General features: G+C 40.0%; 1 protein-coding gene across 1 annotated transcript; it reads right to left on the reverse strand.

Annotated features, from left to right (window-relative positions):
• Positions 1 to 5,635: 5,635 nt before the first annotated feature.
• Positions 5,636 to 6,010, reverse strand: LOC138889322 (uncharacterized). Its single transcript, XM_070172615.1, has one exon. It carries the CDS (start codon positions 6,008 to 6,010, stop codon positions 5,636 to 5,638), a length of 375 nt encoding a protein of 124 aa, XP_070028716.1.
• Between the last annotated feature and the right edge of the window lie 16,131 nt (positions 6,011 to 22,141).

The raw sequence follows: 22,141 nt of genomic DNA on the forward strand, positions 1-22,141 counted from the left end.
TTTCTAACAAGTCTAAATAACATTCACTCCAAATTTCTTTCAAAATCAAATTCTAAATTTAAACCCACATGTTTAAGCTTATTAAAAATTTAATTTTCACCATCCAAATGGATTTGGTTTGTTGAACTAATATTTGAATCACAGTTATTGGTTCGAAAATTAACTTAAAAGCTTGAGCAATATTTTTTAAAAATTAAATAGTAATTTCTAGAACCTATTAGAGTTGGATGTTGAATCTTAGCCTATTATTTTTGGGCTAGTAGGTTGTAAATTGAAATATGAGTTAAAATTGAAAAGCAGGGAAATTAGTTGTTCTTATGTGAAATTTTTCCTTCCCATTTCCCCTTCCTCACCCCCATCCCAACCCCAACCACCTCGGCCAAACCCCTCCCCAACCCCACCCTAAATAGAAATATTATTAATAGTACTTTCTTTTCATGTTATAGATAGAATATTTTTTATTTCATTTCAACAAATGAGTATTTTCTTTTCACGATATAATTTTTTTTCATCTTAACAAAAAGAGTAATTTCTTTCATGTTGCAGAAAAAATATTTTCTTTCATTTCAACAAAATGATATAGTAGAACGTATTTTCTTTCATTCCAACAAAATGTAGTGAAGAATATTTTCTTCCATTGCAATCAAATGAGTATTTTTTTCATGATGTAGAAAACGTATTTTCTTTCATTTCAACAAAATGAGTATTTTATTTTCATGTTGTAGAAATAGTACTTTCTTTTTCAACCAAAAAAGAGTATTTTTTTTAAGGTATGGAGCACAAATATCAACTTATTTTTATGTAAAAAAGTAAAGCAACACATTAGTTCATTTGGGTTTGTGTGAATTTTCAGAAGAATAATTTAATTCTTGAAAAAATGGAAAGCACATTTTCCGAAAAAAGGTTTTCACTCACCAAACAAACAAGGTAAAATAAGCGATAAAATCACTCATTTTCCATGAATATATTTTCTAGGAAAACATTTTCCTTCATACCAAACACACCCTTAGTTTCACTAATTTTCAAGTAATCAAAAATAAAGTAAAATGTGAATCAAAATAATTTTTTTTGGTTGTATCCTGTTGACTCATAGGCGTAGGACATCTATAAACAAAACTAATTTTCCCTAGATATCCCAATTTTTCTTCATACTGCTAGTTTTAATCGACATTTAGACAAGATGTCTCATTTTCCTTATCCTATTTAGACAACGATAGCAGAATCTTCCAACAAAGAAAAAGAAAGGGGAAGATTCTTCCTTTAAATTAAGGAAAGAAAAAAAGAACAGGATGGAGTGTTCTGCGTTTCCTTTAAAATACTTAAAGAAAAAAGGCATGAGGGGCAAAGAGATTGATCAAGAAAGATCTAAGCATCCTTTTAATATTTTTTCCTTTCGAAAAAGAAAAGACTCCATAATGGCATAGCTTGCATACTTAATTTTTTTTTTAGTAGATATATCTCTTTAATAAAAATAATGGTAAAGGGTGAAATTTGCCCTTAAATCATGCGAAAGAATAAGTTTGTCATCTGTTAGTAGAATAAATTCGTCGTTGTTACTAAAATAACTTAAGTTGTATTTTTTTTTTTTAAAAGGAAGGCAAATTTGCACCTATTAAACTTTGATCCTTCTCCCTAATTTTTTCTTTTTTGACTTTTTTACATTGTTGGTCTCTTATAAAATAGTATTTTAATTAATATAACAATTTTGTTTATTATAATAATAGCACATTTTATAACAAACGTAGCAGATTGAACCGTTAATTCCTTAACTCTTCCCGATAATTAGGGGTACGTTTAGATTCTTATTAAGTATCTTATTTATCTTTCTCTCTCATTCATAAATCATATTTCTCTTTCCTATTCAAAATCCTAGGAAAAAAATCCAGCGGTTTTTTCTATCTTATTTAATGATCTAGTAAAAAGATCTCAGCTTCTGCTATTTTATTTCTCTTTCATAAAACTAATTGAAAAATAAAAAAAGCAATCCTTTCTAATTTCTAAATAGACCAGAAATATTTTCTAAATAAAATACGAAGATAAACATATAAGGATATATATTATATAATTATTATACATATATAATTTTAAAATTTTTCTAACTAAATTTACAATGTACTATATATATATATATATATATATATATATATATATATATATACACACACACATATATATATATATTAGGAATATATTTTAAATAACATGGATAAACATGCACATATACAATGTATAACCACATAATTTTTAAATTAAATTTTATATTATGTTGCATTTGAATATAACAATAGCAGATTCATGGTATCTTTCTAGAATAAGTTTAAAGATTTATGTTATATTTTTAGTATAAAATTTTTCATAATAAATTTAAAAATCTTTAACCCACGATTTTCTCTTCCTTTTGCACTATTTTCTCTCCCTTCCAACCACTAAAGAAATGAAAGGCTTTATCGAAAGTGATGCATTCATGAATCATATATATATATATATACACACACACACAATAAATATATGATATATTTTATATTATAAAATTTAATATCCCGAAAATACATCGTGTTTTTTAATAAATTAATTGTAAGAATTATATATATATATATATATATATATATATATATATATATATATATATATCACGACCTAAAACACGACCCATCGTGATGGTCTATCGATGATACTAGGCCAGCAGACATTACCCAAATGCTTCCAACAATAACCAGAAATAAATCAAGACTTTTAAAATAATTGAAATCTTTGTCATAAAACGGGGTGAACCCCAAAACATAAGTGAGAAAATAAAAGTCCGACATCGGGTTGTCACTATTCATGAGCATCAAATATAGTCGACCCGAAAGTAACAAGACTAACATAGTTCGGAATCCAAAACACAGAAAATAAGGAAAGATAGGGAAGAAGAAAGCAGGGCTGCGAACGCTGGCAACTACCTCGCGATCTCCAATGACTAGCTACAAGTACTATCAACAACCTCCGCGTCTAACAACTCCTGGATCTGCACACAAGGTGCAGGGAGTAACATGAGTACACCAACTCAGTAAGTAACAATAATAAATAAGGAACTGAAGATAGTGACGAGCTACGCAGTTTTAGTTCATTTCAATAATTTCAGAAAGGAAAAATAGTCATGCTTCCCAAGTTCCGGTCATTCAAGTCAAATTAGTTTATTTCAGGCAAGCTCAAGTAAAACCAGATAAAAATATCTTTCAACAGTTTTCAAAACATGGATAAAAGGCAGCTGTGTGCATCAATAATGAAATCACATGCTGCCTCAAGCAATCATCTCTCAGTCCTCCCAATCACTCCAACCTCCCAATCACTCATTCCTCCCAGTCACTCATTCCTCACAGTCACTCAGCACTCGCACTCAGTAGGTACCTTTGCTCACTGGGGGGTGTGCAGACTCCGGAGGGGATCCTTCAGCCCAAGCGCTATAACAAGCCAATCATGGCATAAATCAATCAGGCCCTTCGACCTCACTCAGTCATAAATCAATAAAACATGTTGCAGTGTGCAACCCGATCTCATAAATATCCTCACAATCAGGCCCTTGGCCTCACTCAGTCATCAATCTCTCCAGCCTCTCGGGCTCTCAGAAATCAGGAAAATCAGCCCAAACAGCAATAACATGAAGTATCAGATAGAATAACAGAGACTGAGATATGATATACGAGTAAAAATTGTGACTGAGTACAAATAGCATTTAACAGGCAATTCAAGATGTAACGTGGCCCCTACTGGACCCAACAATGCCAACACATAGCCTAAGCATGATTTCTAACATGATTTATAGTCAATTTTTCATAACATATAGAGAGCATATAGCTAACAACATGTTGTTCAACGTTACAGTTCTACGGGACGGACCAAGTCGCAATCCCCTCGGTGTACGCCTACACGCCCGTCACCTAGCATGTGCGTCACTTCCAAAATAGTCACAAGACATAATGTCCGGGTTTCATTCCCTTAGGACCAGATTTATAACTGTTACTTATCTCAATTCGAGCAAAATCCTACTCCGCGATGGCTTCGCCTCTCGAACCGGCCTCCAAACATCCCGAATCTAGCCAAAAGTAATACAACACAATCAATATATATTCGATGGAACCGATTCCACAAGACAAACTATTAAATTGGACTCAAATTCCGGAATTGGCTCAAACCCGGGCCCATGTCTCGAAATCCGACAAAAGTTACAAAACCCGAAAGCCCATTCACTCACGACCATACCATTTTCATCAAAATTCGACATCATTTGCTCCCTCAAATCCCCAAAATCCACTCTTCAAAATTTCAAGCCCTAACCCTCAATTTTCACTTCAAAACTCCACTAATTAGGTGAAAAATCAATGGATAAACACATAGCTAATGATAATAGAGCTCAAGCAACTTACCTCAGTGATTATCCTTGAATCCCCTTTAAAAATCCTCCCCAAAGATCCAAAGTCTGTGTTCAAAATGGTGGAAATGAGCAAAAATTCGCGAAGTTTTCTATTTATAGGTTCTGCCAAGGCTTTTCGCACCTGCGGCTCAATATGCGCACCTGCGGTGCCGCTTTTGCGCAAAAATCTCCGCATCTGTGGAAAATCACTTAAATCCCCATCTCTACACCTGCGCTCTTGATCTGCTTCTGCGATTTCGAAGGTGCAGAAAAGACCTCGCACCTACAGCCACCGACATGCCTCATCTTTTTTACTTTTGCGGGCAACTACCCGCTTCTGCGGGCTCGCAGATGCATACAACCAAACGCACCTGCGGTCTTCCCTAATCCAACACACTTTTACACCTATGGCGTTTCACCTGCGCCAATACCCTCGCAGGTGTGATAACACCAGCAACATGCCAACTTCAGCAATTCTCCAAACTTTAAACTTGATCCGTTAACCGCATGAAACACATCTGAGGCCCTCGGGACCTCAACCAAACATACCAACAAGTCATATAACCCCATAAAAACTTAGTCGAACCTTCGAATCACTCAAAATAACATCAAATACCAAATTACCTTTGGATTCAAGCCTAAGAACTTCTAAATTTCCAAATTCCGCAAACGATGCCGAAACCTACCAAACCACATCCGAATGACCTCAAATTCTACACACACGTCACAAATGACACCGCGAACCTACTCCAAATACTGTAATTCCATTATGATCCCGATATCAAATTTTCCACTGCCAACCAAAATCGCCAAATTTCCAACTTTCGCCAATTCAAGCCTAATTTTACTATGGACTTCCAAAACATATTCCGGACGTGCTCCTACGTCCAAAATCATCTAACAGAGCTAACAGAACCATCAAAATTCAAATCCAAGGTCGTTTACACATAAGTTAACATCCAATCAACTTTTTCAACTTAACCCTTTTCCTAAGAGACTAAGTGTCTCAAGTCACTCTAAAACCACTCCGGACCCAAACCGACCAACCCGGTAAGTCAAAATACAGCCGATGAACACAAAAGAAGTAGGAAATGGGGAAACGAGCTATAACTCTCGAAATGACCGGCCGGGTCGTTACATCCTCCCACTCTTAAATAAATGTTCGACCTCGAACGGGTCTAGAAACATAGCTGGAGCCTCAAATAGGTGTTGATATCTGCTACGCATCTCTCGCTCGATCTCTCAAGTAACCTCCTCCACGGGCTGACCTCTCCACTGCACTTTCACTGAATCTATATCTTTTGATCTCAACTTTCGGACCTGCCGCTCCAAAATAGCCACCGACTCCATATCATAAGTCAAATCACCATCTAACTGAACAGTGCTGAAATTGAAAACATGAGATGGATCGTCCATATACTTACGAAGCATAGACACATGAAATACTGGATGGACACTCAATAAGCTGGGTGGCAAAGCAAGCTTATAGGTCACCTCCCTAATCCTACGAAGCACCTCAAATGGCCTAATAAACTGAGGGCTCAACTTTCCCTTCTTTCCAAACCTCATAACACCTTTCATGGGTGAAACCTTCAGCAAAACCTTCTCCCCAACCATGTAGGACACATCACGAACCTTTCTGTCAGCATAGCTCTTCTGTCTCGACTACGCCGTACGAAGCCGCTCCTGAATCAATTTCACCTTGTTCAATGCATCCTGAACCAAGTCTGTACCCAAAAGTCTAGCCTCACTGGCTCAAACCATCCTACTAGAGATCTACACCGCCTCCCATACAAAGCCTCATACGGAGCCATCTGAATAATCGACTGATAACTGTTGTTGTAAGCAAAATCCGAGAGTGGTAGAAACTGGTCCTATTAACCCCCAAAATCAATTACATAAGCGCGTAACATGTCCTCCAAAATCTAAATAGTGCGCTCGGATTGTCCGTCCGTCTGGGATGAAATGTTGTTCTCAACTCATCTTGAGTGCCCAACTCTCACTGCACGGCTCTCCAAAACTGTGATGTAAATTACGATGTAAACTGCGTGCCTCGGTCTGAAATGATAGAAACTAGCACACCGTGCAGGCGAACAATCTCTCTGATGTAAATATCAGCCAACCGATTTGACGAATAGGTAGTACTCACAGGAATGAAGTGCGTGGACTTGGTCAGCCGATCCACAATCACCCAAATAGCATCGAACTTCCTCGAAGTCCGCGGGAGCCCAACTACAAAATCCATGGTGATCCGCTCCCATTTCCACTTTGGAATCTCTATTTTCTGAAGCAAGCCACCTGGTCTCTGATGCTCATATTTCACCTGCTGACCGCTGAGACACCGAGCTACAAACCCAAATATATCTTTCTTCATTCTCCTCCACTAATAGTGCTGTCTCAAATCCTGATACATCTTTGCGGCACCCAGATGGATGGAATACCGCGAACTATGGGCCTCCTCTAGAATCAACTCCCGTAGCTCATCCACATTGGGCACACATATCCGGCCCTGCATTCTCAACACCCCATTGTCTCTAATAGTTACATCTCTGGAATCATCATGCATGACCATGTACTTGAGGATAAGCAAATGAGGATTATCATACTGGCGATCTCTGATACGATCAAACAAAGAAGACCGAGAAACCACACAAGCTAGGACCCGAGTGAGCTCCGAAATATCCAATCTCACTAGCTGGTTGGCCAAATCCTGAACATCAACCGCAAGAGGTCTTTCCCCAACAAGAATAAATACAGGATTGCCCATACTCACCGCCTTCCTACTCAAGGTATCGGCCACCACATTGGCCTTTCTCGGATGATACAAAATGGTAATATCATAGTCCTTTAGCAGCTCCAACCATCTCTACTACCTCAAATTGAGATCCTTCTATTTGAACAAGTGCTAGAGGCTATGATGATCAGTAAACACCTCACAAGACACACCATAGAGATAATACCTCCAAATCTTCAACGCGTGAACAATGGCAGCCAACTCCAAATCATGAACATGGTAGTTTTTCTCACGGGGCTTCAACTGACGAGAAGCATAAGCAATCACTCTACCCTCCTGCATCAAAACACATCCAATATCGATCCGAGAAACATCACAATATATTGAATATGAACCAGAAGTTGATGACAAAACTAATACTGGAGCTGTGGTCAAGGCAGTTTTGAGCTTCTGAAAGCTCGCCTCACACTCGTCCGACCACCTGAAAAGAGCACCCTTTTGGGTCAATCTGTTCAAGGGCGATGCAATAGAAGAGAAACCCTGCACGAACTGACAGTAATAACCCGCGAAACCAAGAAAGCTACAAATCTCTGTGGCTAAGGACGGTCTAGGCCAACTCTGGACTGCCTCTATCTTCTTCGGATCAACCTGAATACCCTCACTAGACACTTCATGACCCAAGAACGCCACTGAACTGAGCCAAAACTCACACTTGGAGAACTTATCATAAAACTTCTCCTCCCTCAACCGCTACAACGCTATCCGCAAATGCTAGGCATGCTCCTCCTGGCTACGAGAGTACACCAGGATATCATCAATGAATACAATAGCAAATGGGTCGAGATAAGGCTGGAACACACTATTCATCAAATGTATAAACACTGCTGGGGCATTGGTCAGCCCAAAAGACATCACAAGGAACTCATAATGACCATATCAGGTCCTGAAAGCTGTCTTAAGAATGTCTGAGTCCCTAATCTTCAACTGGTGATATCCTGACTTGAGATCAATCTTGGAAAACACCCTCGCTCCCTGAAGCTGGTCGAATAGTTCATCAATGCACGACAAAGGATACTTGTTCTTGATTGTGGCTTTGTTCAACTGCCCATAATCAATGCACATTCTCATAGTGCCATCCTTCTTCTTCACAAATAGAACAGGTGCACCCCACGATGACACACTAGGACTAATGAACCCATTCTCAAGGAGCTCCTGAAGTTGCTCCTTCAAGTCAGCTGGTGCCATACGGTGCGGTGGAATAAAAATAGGTTGAGTGCCCGACACCAAATCAATACCGAAGTCAATATCCCTATCCGGCGGCATGCTCGGTAGGTCTGCAGGAAACACATCCGTAAAATTGCGCACTACCGGAACAAAATAAATAGTAGGGATCTCTATACTGACATCTCTCACAAAAGCCAAATAGGATAAAAACCCTTCCCAACCATCCACTGGGCCTTCAAGTATGAAATCACTCTACTAGGGACATAATCTAAAGATCCTCGCCACTCAATCCGAGGCGACCCCGGCATCGCCAACATTACAGTCTTAGCGTGGCAGTCTAAAATAGCATGATAGGGAGACAACCATGTTACATCTTGCATTTTTGTATATTAAAGTTTTGTCTTCAGTTAATCGACGTAGACTCGGGGATAATATTATCTTGAGGTTAACAAATTTATGCTATTTATAATAAGCAATAAGTAAGTGTCATGAAGGATAAAAGGGTACACAAATTAAAGAAAATGATTTTCGTGGAAGATGGCCGATTTGGGATAAAATACGGGTCGAGTGATAATACCCGATAATTATGGACTAGTACCATATGACCATGATAGAATAATGTATAAAGTGTATTAAAAATGAGTAGAAATTTAAGTAATTTGAGATAATTTTTAATTATGCGAGTAATTCGTTAATTATCGGGTAACAGGACATTACCTGATTAACTAATAAGTGGATAAAGTTTAATAATTTTCACCTCCTCAAAATGTGGCAGCTAGCCACACTGTAAAGAAATGACTAAGTCATTTCTTTGTTAGGTGGCAAAATGATACACCTTCACTCTATTATTTCCCATATTCAGTAAAAACTAAACCATAGGTTAATAATCATTCTTACATCAAAGTTTCTTTCAACCAAACTCAATGTTATCCATTTACAGAACCTCTTTCAACCAAATCCAAAACGTTAACCATCTTCAAAGAATTCAATAAAGATTCATTTCTCATATCTTGAAATCAAGGTCACAATCAGAACGTTAGAAACATTTAAAAATTCAAGCTCCTACAAGATATCAACAACGAGACTCTTGCAATCAAATTCTCCTACAAGGGATATTATACGGATTTTCCCTACTCTAGGTATGTTAAGGCTACCCCTTTTTTTTTTGGCATGATCCAAATTATACAGAAGAAATGAGCAAACGCACAGTTTCCATAAATTACTTTATTCATAGAAATACTAGGGGTGTCTATATTCTTGATTCTTCATGTGAATTATTATTATCTTCTGTTCATGGGTCCCAGAAAAATATGTATTTGATATTGCTTATCCGAAAGGCATATTGATTTTTATGGCATTCCGAGAAAATTTTATTAACGTATTTCTTATGCATTTTATACATTTATACATGTACATTGACCCCTGACCAGATGGTATTATATACGCGTATATATGCATATTATATTTATATGGGATATGGGAAAAGGTTACAACATTATATACGCACCACCACCTGATGAGTTGGTATATGTTGATGATGTTTCCCACAGTGGCCGAGACAGTATGATGCGATGCCCGTAGAGGCTTAATGATATTATGTCTGTTTCAGGATTTATGACGTTATTCAGATTTACAGATGGATTTCTTTATTTCATGTTTCATCTATGTCTCTTATGTTCTGATTTTCATGCCTTGCATACTTAGTACATTATTCGTACTGACACCCTATTTCCCCGGGCTTGCATTTTATGTCCGCAGGTGCAGGTAGACAAGTCGACGGTCCCCCTTATTAGGATCCTTGATCAGCGAGAGTTGGCGTGATCCACTTGATCCGGAGCTGCCTTTTAATTTTGGTACGATACGCTCAGTCCTGTCTTTGTACAGTTGTATTTCTATTAGAGGTCTATAAACGGTTATGTACAGTTGAATAGTATGTGGCCTTGTTATCTTTCACTTTTGGGTATATGGTTGTCTATCGCGATCTTATCGGCTCACCCACTGTAATCCGCACGTATATGTATATATGTCTTTTGGACAGATTTTCCTCGTGCCTGTTACTCTCGTAATTCAGTAGATATTATTCATGTTTATATCTTAGTCGCATGTTTAAGGGTGTTCGATAGGTAGGACTCGGGCACTCATCGCGGCCCATCGGTTTGGGTCGTGACAAAAGTGGTATCAGAGCTATTCTGTCCTAGGGTTGTCTACAGACCGTGTCTAGTAGAGTCTTATTTATGGGTGTGTTTTGCACCACACTTATAGACAGGAGGCTACAGGACATATAGAATATTATGCTCTCTTTTTATCGCGGATCGTGGGAGATAAGAGTTCATGTTCCTAACAATATGTTACGTTTTTAGCGATGCCTCCGAAGACTACAGTCGCCCCGAAAGGAAAGTCCTTGGCTGGCGAGACTACTAGTCAAGCGCCACGAGTTACCAGGGCTCGGGGAGAGTCTAATAGTGAGATTCCATCTTAGACTTCACATACCCTTCCCTTTCCAGAAGAGCTCCGAGGGTCACCAGCTCCAGCGCCCGCCCCTGTACGTCGACTCCTCAGCCAGATGCACCGGGTCAGGAGATGAGAGATGCTATTTAGCTATTAACCAGATTAGTAGCCACACAGGCTCGGCATCAGGAAGTAGGTATTGGTCATGTAGATAGGTCCGTTATTGCGAGGGTTCGTAACATCATTAATTTAGACCCTCCGGTATTCACTAGGGCAGGTCCAAATGAGGACCCTAAGGTATTTATTGATAGAATGTAGAGGACGTTAAGGGTAATGAAGGCCACTGCGACTGAGTCAGTTGAGCTAGCCTCCTATAGACTCCGAGATATTTTAGTTAATTGGTACGAGTCTTAGGAATTGTTCAGAGGTGAAGATTCCCCTCCAGCAATATGGCAGGAGTTTACAGAAGCTTTTCTTTGTCATTATCTGCCACCAGAGCTTAGACGGGCTAGAGTTGATAGGTTCTTGACCCTTCGGTAGGGTAACATGAGTGTTCGGGAGTACAGTCTTTAGTTTGATTTGTTGGCTATGTATGCTCCCACTATTGTATCTAAGATGGATGATTGGGTTCACCGGTTCGTGATGGGATTAAAGCCTCACTTGCTTAACAATTGTATGTCGGTCTCGCTTCAGCAGGACCTGGATATTTCTCGTATTCAGGAATAAGCTCAGGGTGTAGAGGAGCGTAAGCAGAAGCAAAGGATAGATCGTGAGTATGATAGAGCCCAGAATAAGAGAGCGAGGTCTTCGGGTCCTTCTAGTGAGTTTCGAGGTGGTCAGAGGCAACAATACCCGAGGTATTTAGCCTAGCCATCGGCTAGCGCACCTTCTCAGTTCAGCGGTAAGAGATTTGATCGTTCCACATATTCAGGGTCTGGTTAGAATTTAGGGCCTCATGTTCTCAGTATAGGGGTGAGTCAAGTCAGATGAGGCCGCCCTTGCCATGATGTGCTCAATGTGGTAAGCATGCCGGGTAGTGCCGTGTGGGACTGGGTATTGTTATACTTGTGGTTATCTGAGCCACGTTATGAGAGATTATCCGACGACGGGTGATGCAAGCATAGATCAGCCAGCAGGATCTATAGCTGGTTCGTCATCATCAGTACACCCCCCCGGGCAAGGTTCATAAGCACCAGTAAGTCGCAGTAGAGGCAAAGGAGGAGCATCTAGCTCGAGTGGTCCTCAAAACCGCATTTATGCATTGGCAGGACGACAGGACCATGAGTCATCGCCTGATGTTGTTACAGGTATATTATCAGTCTCCTCATATGATGTATATGCACTAATTGACCCAAGTTCTACCTTATCATATGTTACTCCATTGGTTGCTAATAAGTTTGGAATAAAACCTGAATTGGTTAAACCTTTTGAGGTGTCTACACCTGTTGGGGACTTAGTGATAGCTAAGCGAGTATATAGGGGTTGTATAATAGTAGTTCATAGTCGAGCTACCGTAGCGGACCTAATCGAGTTGGATATGGTAGAATTTGATGTTATAATGGGTATGGATTGGTTGGCTTCTTGTCATGCCAATGTTGATTGTAGATCAAAGTTAGTCCAATTTCAATTTCCAGGGGAGCCTGTTTTGGAGTGGAAAGGTAATACGGCGTCGCCGAGAGGAAGATATTTCCTATCTCAAGGCAAGGAAGATGATCGGAAAGGGCTGTATTTATCACTTAGTTCGGGTTCAGGATGTGGAAGTAGAGTCACCAACCATTCAGTTAATCCCTGTGGTTAATGAGTTTCCCGATGAGCTTCGAGGTCTTCCGCCAGAGCGAGAAATTGAGTTTGCTATTGACCTACTACCGGGTACTCATCCAGTATCCATTCCTCCCTATAGAATGGCCCCCGCAGAGCAGAAAGAATTAAAGGAACAACTAAAGGACTTGCTTGAAAAAGGCTTTATCAGGCCTAGTACTTCACCATGGGGGGCACCTATGTTATTTGTAAGGAAGAAAGATAGTTCCTTACGGATGTGTATTGATTATAGACAATTGAATAAGGTGACAATCAAGAATAAGTACTCGCTCCCAAGGATTGATGATTTATTTGATCAGTTGCAAGGTGCCAAGTATTTTTCAAAGATAGACTTGAGGTCCGGGTACCATTAGGTAAGGGTTAAGGAGGAAGATATTCCGAAGATAACATTCAGGACCAGATACAAGCATTTTGAGTTTCGTGTTATGTCATTTGGTTTGACCAATGCCCCAATAGTATTCATGAATTTGATGAACTGTGTGTTCAGGCCCTTTTAAGATTTGTTCGTAATTGTTTTTATCGATGATATATTGGTGTATTCTCGTTCAGAGGCTGAGCATGCAGATCATCTACTTACTGTGCTCAGACTTCTACAAAAAGGGAAGTTGTATGCAAAATTTTCTAAATGTGAATTTTGGTTGAACTCTGTAGCTTTCCTTGGTCATATCATTTCAGGTGAAGGCATCCGGGTGGATACACAAAAGATTGAGGTAGTAAAAACTTGGCCTAGACCCATGTCACCGACGGATATTCGTAGCTTTCTTGGTTTGGCAGGTTATTACAGGAGATTTGTAGAGGGATTTTCTTCCCTTTTAGCACCTTTGACAAAGTTGACTCAGAAGGGAGAAACGTTTCAATGGACCGATGCTTGCGAACAGAGTTTTCAGGCATTAAAGGACAGACTAACTTCAGCATCAGTTCTAACGCTCCCAGAAGAGACCGATGGTTATATGATCTATTGTGACACTTTGGGCATTGGGTTGGGTTGTGTACTGATGCAGCATAGTAAGGTTGTAGCTTATACTTCTAGACAACTGATAAAACATCAGAAGAATTACCCGACCCACGATTTAGAGTTAGCCATAGTGATTCATGCACTAAAGATGTGGAGGCACTAATTGTATGGCATTCATATAGATATCCATACGGATCATGAGAGCCTCCAGTACTTCATGCAAAAGGAATTGAATTTACGTCAAAGAAGATGATTGGAGCTACTTAAAGACTATGCTGTTGATATTTTATACCATCTGGGGAAGGCGAATGTGGTAACCGATGCCCTCAGCCGTCGATCGATGGGTAGCCCGTCATATTTACAGCCAGAGAAGAGGGGAATAGCCCATGAGATTCATCAACTAGCTAGTCTTGGAGTTCGGTTACTAGAGGTGATATTGGAATTACTATTCAAGATACAACAACATCCTCATTAGTAACTGAAGTAAAGGAACGCCAGTACGAGGATCCTGTGTTAGTTCATTATAGGGATACCACCTCTCAGAAAGAGAAAACGCAGTTTGAGATTACAGAAGATGGAGTCCTCAGATATCGAGGACGATTATGTGTCCCTAATGTTGCAGGGCTACGTCAGCAGGTTATAGGGGAAACTCACTATTCTCATTATTCTATCCATCCAGGAGTGACAAAGAAGTATCATGATATCAAGGAAGTATATTGGTGGGACGGAATAAAAAAGGATATAGCAGAGTTTGTTGCTCAGTGTCCTAACTGTCAGCAAGTTAAGATTGAGCATTAGAGACCCGATGGATTATTGTAGGACATGGAAATTCCGACTTGAAAATGGGAAGTAATCAATATAGATTTCATCGTATGCTTACCTCTCACCCAGCGTAAGTTCGATCTGATATGGGTGATTGTTGGTAGACTTACAAAGTCAGCCCATTTTCTGCCCGTTAGGACTACATATTCCGCAAAGAATTATGCAAGGATTTATATTAAGGAGATAGTACGACTGCATGGTGTCCCTGTATCTATTATCTCGGATAGAGGAGCGCACTTTACAGCTAACTTCTGGAGGTCCTTCCAAAAAGGATTGGGGAATTAGGTAAGTCTTAGTACAACATTTCATCCCCAGACAGACGGACAAGCTGAGTGTACTATTTAGACACTTGAGGATATGTTACGAGCTTGTGTGATAGACTTTAAAGGTAGTTGGTATGATCATCTGCTGCTCATTGAATTTGCATATAATAATAGCTACCATTCCAGTAGTTAGATGGCTCCATACGAAGCTCTTTACGGACAGAAGTGTAGGTCGCCTATAGGGTGGTTTGATGTTGGGGAAACTACGTTAGTAGGACCAAAATTGGTACAGCAGGCAATCGAGAAAATTAAGCTTTTACAGTAAAGGCTATTAGCAGCTCAAAGCCGTCAAAAGTCTTATGCAGATAATCGACGGCGAGACTTGGAATTTTAGGTTGACGATTGGGTATTCCTAAAAGTATCACCGATGAAAAGCGTTATGAGGTTCGAAAAAAGGGGAAAACTTAGCCCTCGGTACATTGGACCATATAGGATCATACGCAAGGTAGGCCAGGTAGCACATGAAGTGGACTTGCCTTTGGACTTGGAATCTGTACATCCAGTCTTTCATGTGTCTATGCTCCGTAAATGTATAGAAGATCCTTCCAGAATTGTGTCAGTTGATGACGTTCAAGTCACAGAGCAGCTATCATATGAAGAAACTCCCATTGCTATACTAGACAAACAGGTTTGGAGATTGAGAACTAAAGACGTAGCTTCGGTGAAAATACTTTAAAGAAACAACAATGTGGAAGAAATGACTTGGGAGGCCGAGGAAGACATAAAGTCTAGATATCCCTACTTATTTCCTCTTCCAGACAAGGGTCCAATTGAGACATCACAACCTTAAAGTACGTGTACGAATTCTTATGTTAGTTATTATCATTGGCCGTGTGAGGCCATTGTCGTTGTTGATGATTGTGGTCCGGTGTGGTGTTAAATTATTGGGTTTCTATAGGGAGAGTTGGTAGTAGTGTTGATACAAAGGCGACTCTCCCAAGGTTATATAGATCCCGGAGAGTTAAACATTCGAGGACGAATGTTTCTAAAGGGGAAGGATGTTACATCTCGTATTTTCGTACGTTAAAGTTTCGTCTTCAATTAATCGACGTAGACTCGGGGATAAGATTATCTTGAGGTTAACGTATTTATGCTATTTATAACAAGCGATAAATAAGTGTCATGAAGGATAAAAGGGTACACAAATTAAAGAAAATGAATTTTCCTGGAAGGTGGCCGATTTGGGATAAAATATGGGTCGAGCGATAATACCCGATAATTATGGACCAGTACCATACAAGGTACCATATGGCCATGATAGAATGATGTATAAAGTGTATTAAAAATGAGTAGAAATTTAAATAATTTGAGATAATTTTTAATTATACGGGTAATTGATTAATTACCGGATGACGGGACATTACCTAATTAACTAATAAGTGGATAAAGTTTAATAATTTTCACCCCCTCAAAATGTGGCACCTAGCCATATTGTTAGGTGGCAAAATGATACACCTTCACTCCATTATTTCCCATATTCAAAAAGACTAAACCATAGGATAATAATTATTCTTACATCAAAGTTTCTTTCAATCAAACTCAATGTTAGCCATTTATAGAACCTCTTTCAACTAAATCCAAAACGTTAACCATCTTCAAAGCTTTCAATAAAGATTCATTTCTCATATCTTAAAATTAAGGTCACAATCAGAGCGTTAGAAACGTTTAGAAATTCAAGCTCCTACAAGATATCAACAACAAGACTCTTGCAATCAAATTCTCCTACAAGGAATATTATAAGGATTTTTCCTACTCCAGGTATGTTAAGCCTACCCCTTCTTTCTTTTTAGGATGATCCAAATTATACAGAAGAAACGAATAAACGCGCGGTTTCCATAAATTACTCTATTCATAGAAATACTAGGGGTGTCTATATTCTTGATTCCCCATGTGAATTATTATTATTATCTTCTGTTCATGGGTCCCAGAAAAATATGTATTTGATAATGTTTACCCGAAAGGCATATTGATTTTTATGGCATTCCGAGAAAATTTTATTAACGTATTTCTTATGCATTTCATGCATTTATACATGTACATTGACCCCTGACCAGTTGGCGTTATATACGTGTATATATGTATATTATATTTATATAGGATATGGGAAAAGGTTACGGCGTTATATACACACCACCACCTGATCAGTTGGTATATGTTGATGATGTTGCTCATAGTGGCCGAGACAATATGATGGGATGTCCGCAGAGACTTGATGATATTATGTACACCTATACCTATGTATGACACGACATTTATATGCACGTGCATGACATTATAAATGTTTCAGGATTTATGACGTTATTTAGATTCACAGATGGATTTCTTTATTCCATGTTTCATCTATGTCTCCTATGTGCTGATTTTCATGCCTTTCAAACTCAGTACATTATTCGTACTGATGCCCTATTTTACGGGGCATGCGTTTCATGCCCGCAGGTGTAGGTAGGCAAGTCGACGACCCCCTTATTAGGATCCTTGATCAGCGAGAGTTGGTGTTCTCCACTTGATCCGGAGTTACTTTTTAATTTTGGTACGATACGCTTGTGTGTATACATACATACATACATATATATATATATGACATGGCTCAATCCCGTCTTTGTACAGTTGTATTTCTATTAGAGGTCTATAGACAATTATGTACAGTTGAATAATATGTGGCCTTGTCGGCTTTCAGTTTTGGGTATATGATTGTCTATCGGGGCCTTGTCGGCTCGCCTACTGTAATCCGCACGTATATGTATATATGTATTTTGGACATGTTTTCCTCGTGCCTGTTACTCTCGTAATTCGGCAGATATTATTCATATTTATATCTTAGTCGCATGCTTAAGGGTGTTCGATAGGTAAGACTGGGGCACTCGTCGTGGCCCATCGGTTTGGGTTATGATAAGCCAATCCATACCCAATATCACATCAAAATCAACCATACTAAGCAGTAGAAGATCCACTCTAGTTTCCAATCCCCTAATGGTCAGTACACCCGACCTATACACACAGTCCACAATAATAGTATTGCCTACCAGAGTAGATACATGAACAGATGAAGCTAAAGACTCACCGGGAATATCCGGATAATGAGCAAAATACGAGGATACATATGAATAGGTGGAACCAGGGTCAAATAATGCAGAGGCATCTCGGTGACATACTGAGACAATACCTATGATCATTGTGTCTAAAGCAATGGCATATGGTCTGGCAGGAAGAGCATAGAAACGGGACTGACCTCCACCTAATCGGCTTCCCCCTCTTGGGCGACCCCTAGCTGACTAAGTTCCACCCCGAGTTGACTGGGCGAGTGGTGATGTAACTAGTGCTGAAGATGCAGCCTGACCCCTCTACTGCGCTGAACCTCCCTGATGACGAGGACACTGCCTCCACATATGCCCAAACTCCCCACACTCAAAATAACTCCCTAGTGCTGGTGGTGGGGATTGAAGGGAGCCCCGAGCACCGAGAAAACTAGTAGAAGAACCTGCCATAGACGAGCCCTGAACTGATGGCACACGGGATGAACTCTGAGCTGGAATGGCACAGAGAGATGAGTGACCCTACTGAGAACTATGAAAACCATGACCAGAGGATGCACCATGGTGAGCTGGACGAGCTGCCTGAGCATGCTTGAAGGGACGACCCTTGCCGTGGTGAAACTGACTTCCAAAAGGAACACCACCAAAACTACCAGATCCACGGGCCTCTTGGCCTCCCTCTCTACTCGCTCCTGGAGGCGAATCGACTCTATATCCCGAGCAATGTCGACAACCTCCTTAAAAGAAGCACTAGACACCTTCTCCCTAGTCATAAGAATCCGCAGCTGACATGTGAAGCCATCAACGAACCTCATGACCCTCTCCCTATCTGCAGGAACCAACCAAATAGCATGACGGGACAACTCAGAAAATCTTATCTCGTACTACGTCACCGTCATATCATCTTGATACAACTTCTCAAATTGTCTGCGCAGCTCCTCTCTACGGGACTACGATACATACTTCTCCAGGAAGAGAATAGAGAACTGCTGCCAGGTAAGGGGTGCTGCACCAACAGGCCTACTCATCTCATAAGCCTCCCACCAAGTGAAGGCAGCTCCAGAGAATTGAAAGGTAGTGAACGAGACCCCACTAGTCTCCAGAGTACCTGCTGTACGGAGAATCATCTGACACTTATCCAAGAAACCCTAGGCATCCTTGCCCTCTGCACCGCTGAATGTTGGAGTCTAAAGTCTACCAAACCTCTCCAATCTATGCTGCTTATCATCAGGCATGACTGGAATTACATAGTCCTAAGCAAGTGCAACTGGCTGGGCTGGTAGTGCCCTCAGTGTTTGGAGTCCCTGAACAACCTGCTCGGGTGTGCGGGAAGCGGGAGTCTGAGTGCCTCCCCCGGCTTGGGAAGTGGCTAATGCAGTAGAAACAGAGACCACCTAAGCAAGACCGGTGCACACGGTCAGAATTTGAGCTAAGGTCTCTTGAAGACCTGGAATCACGAAGGGTACAACTGGTGCCTGAATTGGACCCACTGGTGCATCCACAACTGGGACCTGATCTTATACCGGGGCAACTGGTGGATCTGTAGGTTCTGCCCTAGCTGCTGTGCGGGCTACACCCCTACCCCTACCATGGCCTCTACTACGAACATGGCCTATCGCGTCCCTAACTGGTGGTACTAGTGGTTGTCCATCCTGACCGGTAGCACATGTGTCGATGCCCCCTTATTCTAACATGGGGTTTGAAATTGGGTATACGACATTGGGAAGGACAACTCTATTCCCTTTCGAGAATTAGGTTTTAGAATTTTGAAGAGTCGCCACCTAATGATTATAGTGCATTAGGACACTTTAAGAAAGGTTTGAGTTGGAAAACCAGAGTTCGGGTAAGGGCTAGAAATTATCTCGAGGGGAAGGTGTTAGGCACCCCTCAAGATCCACTAGTGTTGTTCCCGACCATGTTACAATTGTGACTTTACAAGTTAACAATCAAGGCTCAAATAAGGACTCGCATATAACATTGCAATTAGGTTGAAAACTTTTGAAAGTAAATAGAGAGGGCAGAAATTTATAAAAAAAAGTTTTGAATAATTTTACAAGAAAAGATTAAAGCAAATAAAGGGAGGGGGGGTCCTAGGTTTATAATTAATATGGTTCACTTCAATGCAATATCCAGCAATCACTCCTCAGAAGAGGGGTCGCACGTGATATTAGCACACCGGCCATCATATCCATATTCTACCCTTCCCACTCCATCAAGGTATTAAGCGCGGAATAGTATCGTTACTTATTGCATGCTAGTACCCGCCCCAATCCTATTAGTCCTGGAGGCATATGGGACTACTAATCCTAAAGGGGGGGGGGGAGTTGAGGCTTTTATGGTTTTAAAAGGATAAATTTCTAGGGCGACAAAAAAAACACATAAAACAGATATGGGAAAACACATAATAGTTAAAAGGCTCAATTAGGCCTCCTCACTTAAGACAAATTATTTTTTAGCATGTCTTGCATGTACTGATTAAACTTAGAAAAAATCCGCGAGGCAGACTAATTTATTACATATTTCAGATAAGAAATCCGAATCAGACCTGCCTGCTGGTTGGAATTGTCAAAGACTAATGCAATTATGATTTTTACCCTAAAGCTTGCCTAGGTGAAACCTATATGCATGATATCTAATAATGCAACGTATACTGATTTTAAGGAAAAACTTACTGATTGTGGAAAAACACATAAGTTCTGCAGACGTTAAACGACATTACTACTGATTTTAGACTTGTAGATGAAATAAGCAAATCATATTCAACGGGTTACTCCTATAGGCATGATTTCTAAGCGCTGTTGATTTTAAACGTTTATAGAAGTTCAGAAGTCCTATAGACATGGTATCTAAAATGAATTGGTTATTATTAAGCCTAAGATCGTTTGCCTAATGGCGTGTATATGCAGAAGAACCTAAGACATGATTTCATATGCAGAACCTATAGGCATAATCTCTAAAAATGCATAAATGCAGAAGCGCAGAAAAACTTATAGGCAGGTTTTCTAAATGCAGAAATGCGGAAGTTTGCAGAAAGACTATAGACATGTTTTCCAAATGCGAAGGTGCAAAATTGCAGAGAGGCTACAGGCATGTTTTCTAAATGCAAAAGTGCAGAAGTTGTTAATAACCTATAGGCATGTTTTCTAAAGGCAGAAGTGCAGAAGTTGTAAATAACCTATAGGTATGTTTTCTACCCTTTGCATGCATTCATTCCCCTCCCTTTCCACTAACCAATCCCCAATAGTTATTACAAATTATTACAACCCAGAATAAATGAAGGAAAGTAAAAATAACATTATATCAGAAAGCTAAAAATCCCAACCAAAGAGAGCCTGATTCAGACTTCTGTCTGAAGCATGAAGTAAACCAACTCCAAAGATCAAATTCCAAAACCCTTCTCTTATTTGGGATGTGTCAAAGTTCCCAAGAGTCTCAAAGGGCTCCGGGCAATGCTTACACCCCAAATATATAGCAGAATCATATTATAGTGCAGTGTGAAAGGGCCAGCCCTCAAATGTCCAAGTTCAGAGGGAACTCAAGGTCCCAAAGCAAGGCTCATAGGAGGGGGGCAGAACTTATAGTCTAAGAGTAGGTGCAAGTGCAGGGGAGGGGAGTGATAAGCTGGTGGTCATGCCAAGCAACTTGAAGTACTGGCACACCCCTGACCAACTTGTCATTTCAAGTTGAGGAGTTAGGGCTTATTGAAAGCCAGGCTCAGGCCTGGATAGCCATTTAAGGGCTATCAGACCATAAACTTTAACTCAGCATACATAGGGGGGTAAGGGTAGGGGATTCATAACAGAAACAATAGACAAAGGAAGAGGGGGCAAAGGGCATGATCATCAATGAAACATACTGACACACTCTTTACTTGGGGTCAAAACTTAGTTCATGGACAACAATTCATGTTGCCATGCCCTGAATCCCCATTATAAACACATAGAGGGTAAAGGTATAGGGATCAAGTATTCACAAGAAAGTAAAGCAAACAGCAGCATATGAACATGTCAAACTTTGCAGGTAATAGGCATAGATGTAAAGGTTCTAAGTAAACACATTAGGATGATTTCTAGGAACTGAATCAAGACATACCAGTAAAAGAGCAAGAGCAGGATGCAAATACAAAGCAGTAGTAGTATATTAGCCTTGGCTTTCAGCCGGCTAATAATAAGTAGGAGTATAGAACAACAGTAGAGAAAAAAGCAAGAGCGAATGCAGGTTTTGAAAGTAATAGTGTGTGTAAGAGTATGCAATTCGAAGTGTGTTATAAAAGTATTGAATTGTCAGTTAAGGATCAAAGTGCAGAAGGGTCGTGCCCCTTTTATAGTGCAGAAAACAAGTGAGAAAAGGTAAGGAAATAACATTGAAATCAATCTCCCTTTAGTTAAGGGA

This window comes from Nicotiana sylvestris, chromosome 4, assembly GCF_000393655.2.
Source record: "Nicotiana sylvestris chromosome 4, ASM39365v2, whole genome shotgun sequence".
In the NCBI taxonomy this organism is placed as follows: domain Eukaryota; kingdom Viridiplantae; phylum Streptophyta; class Magnoliopsida; order Solanales; family Solanaceae; genus Nicotiana; species Nicotiana sylvestris.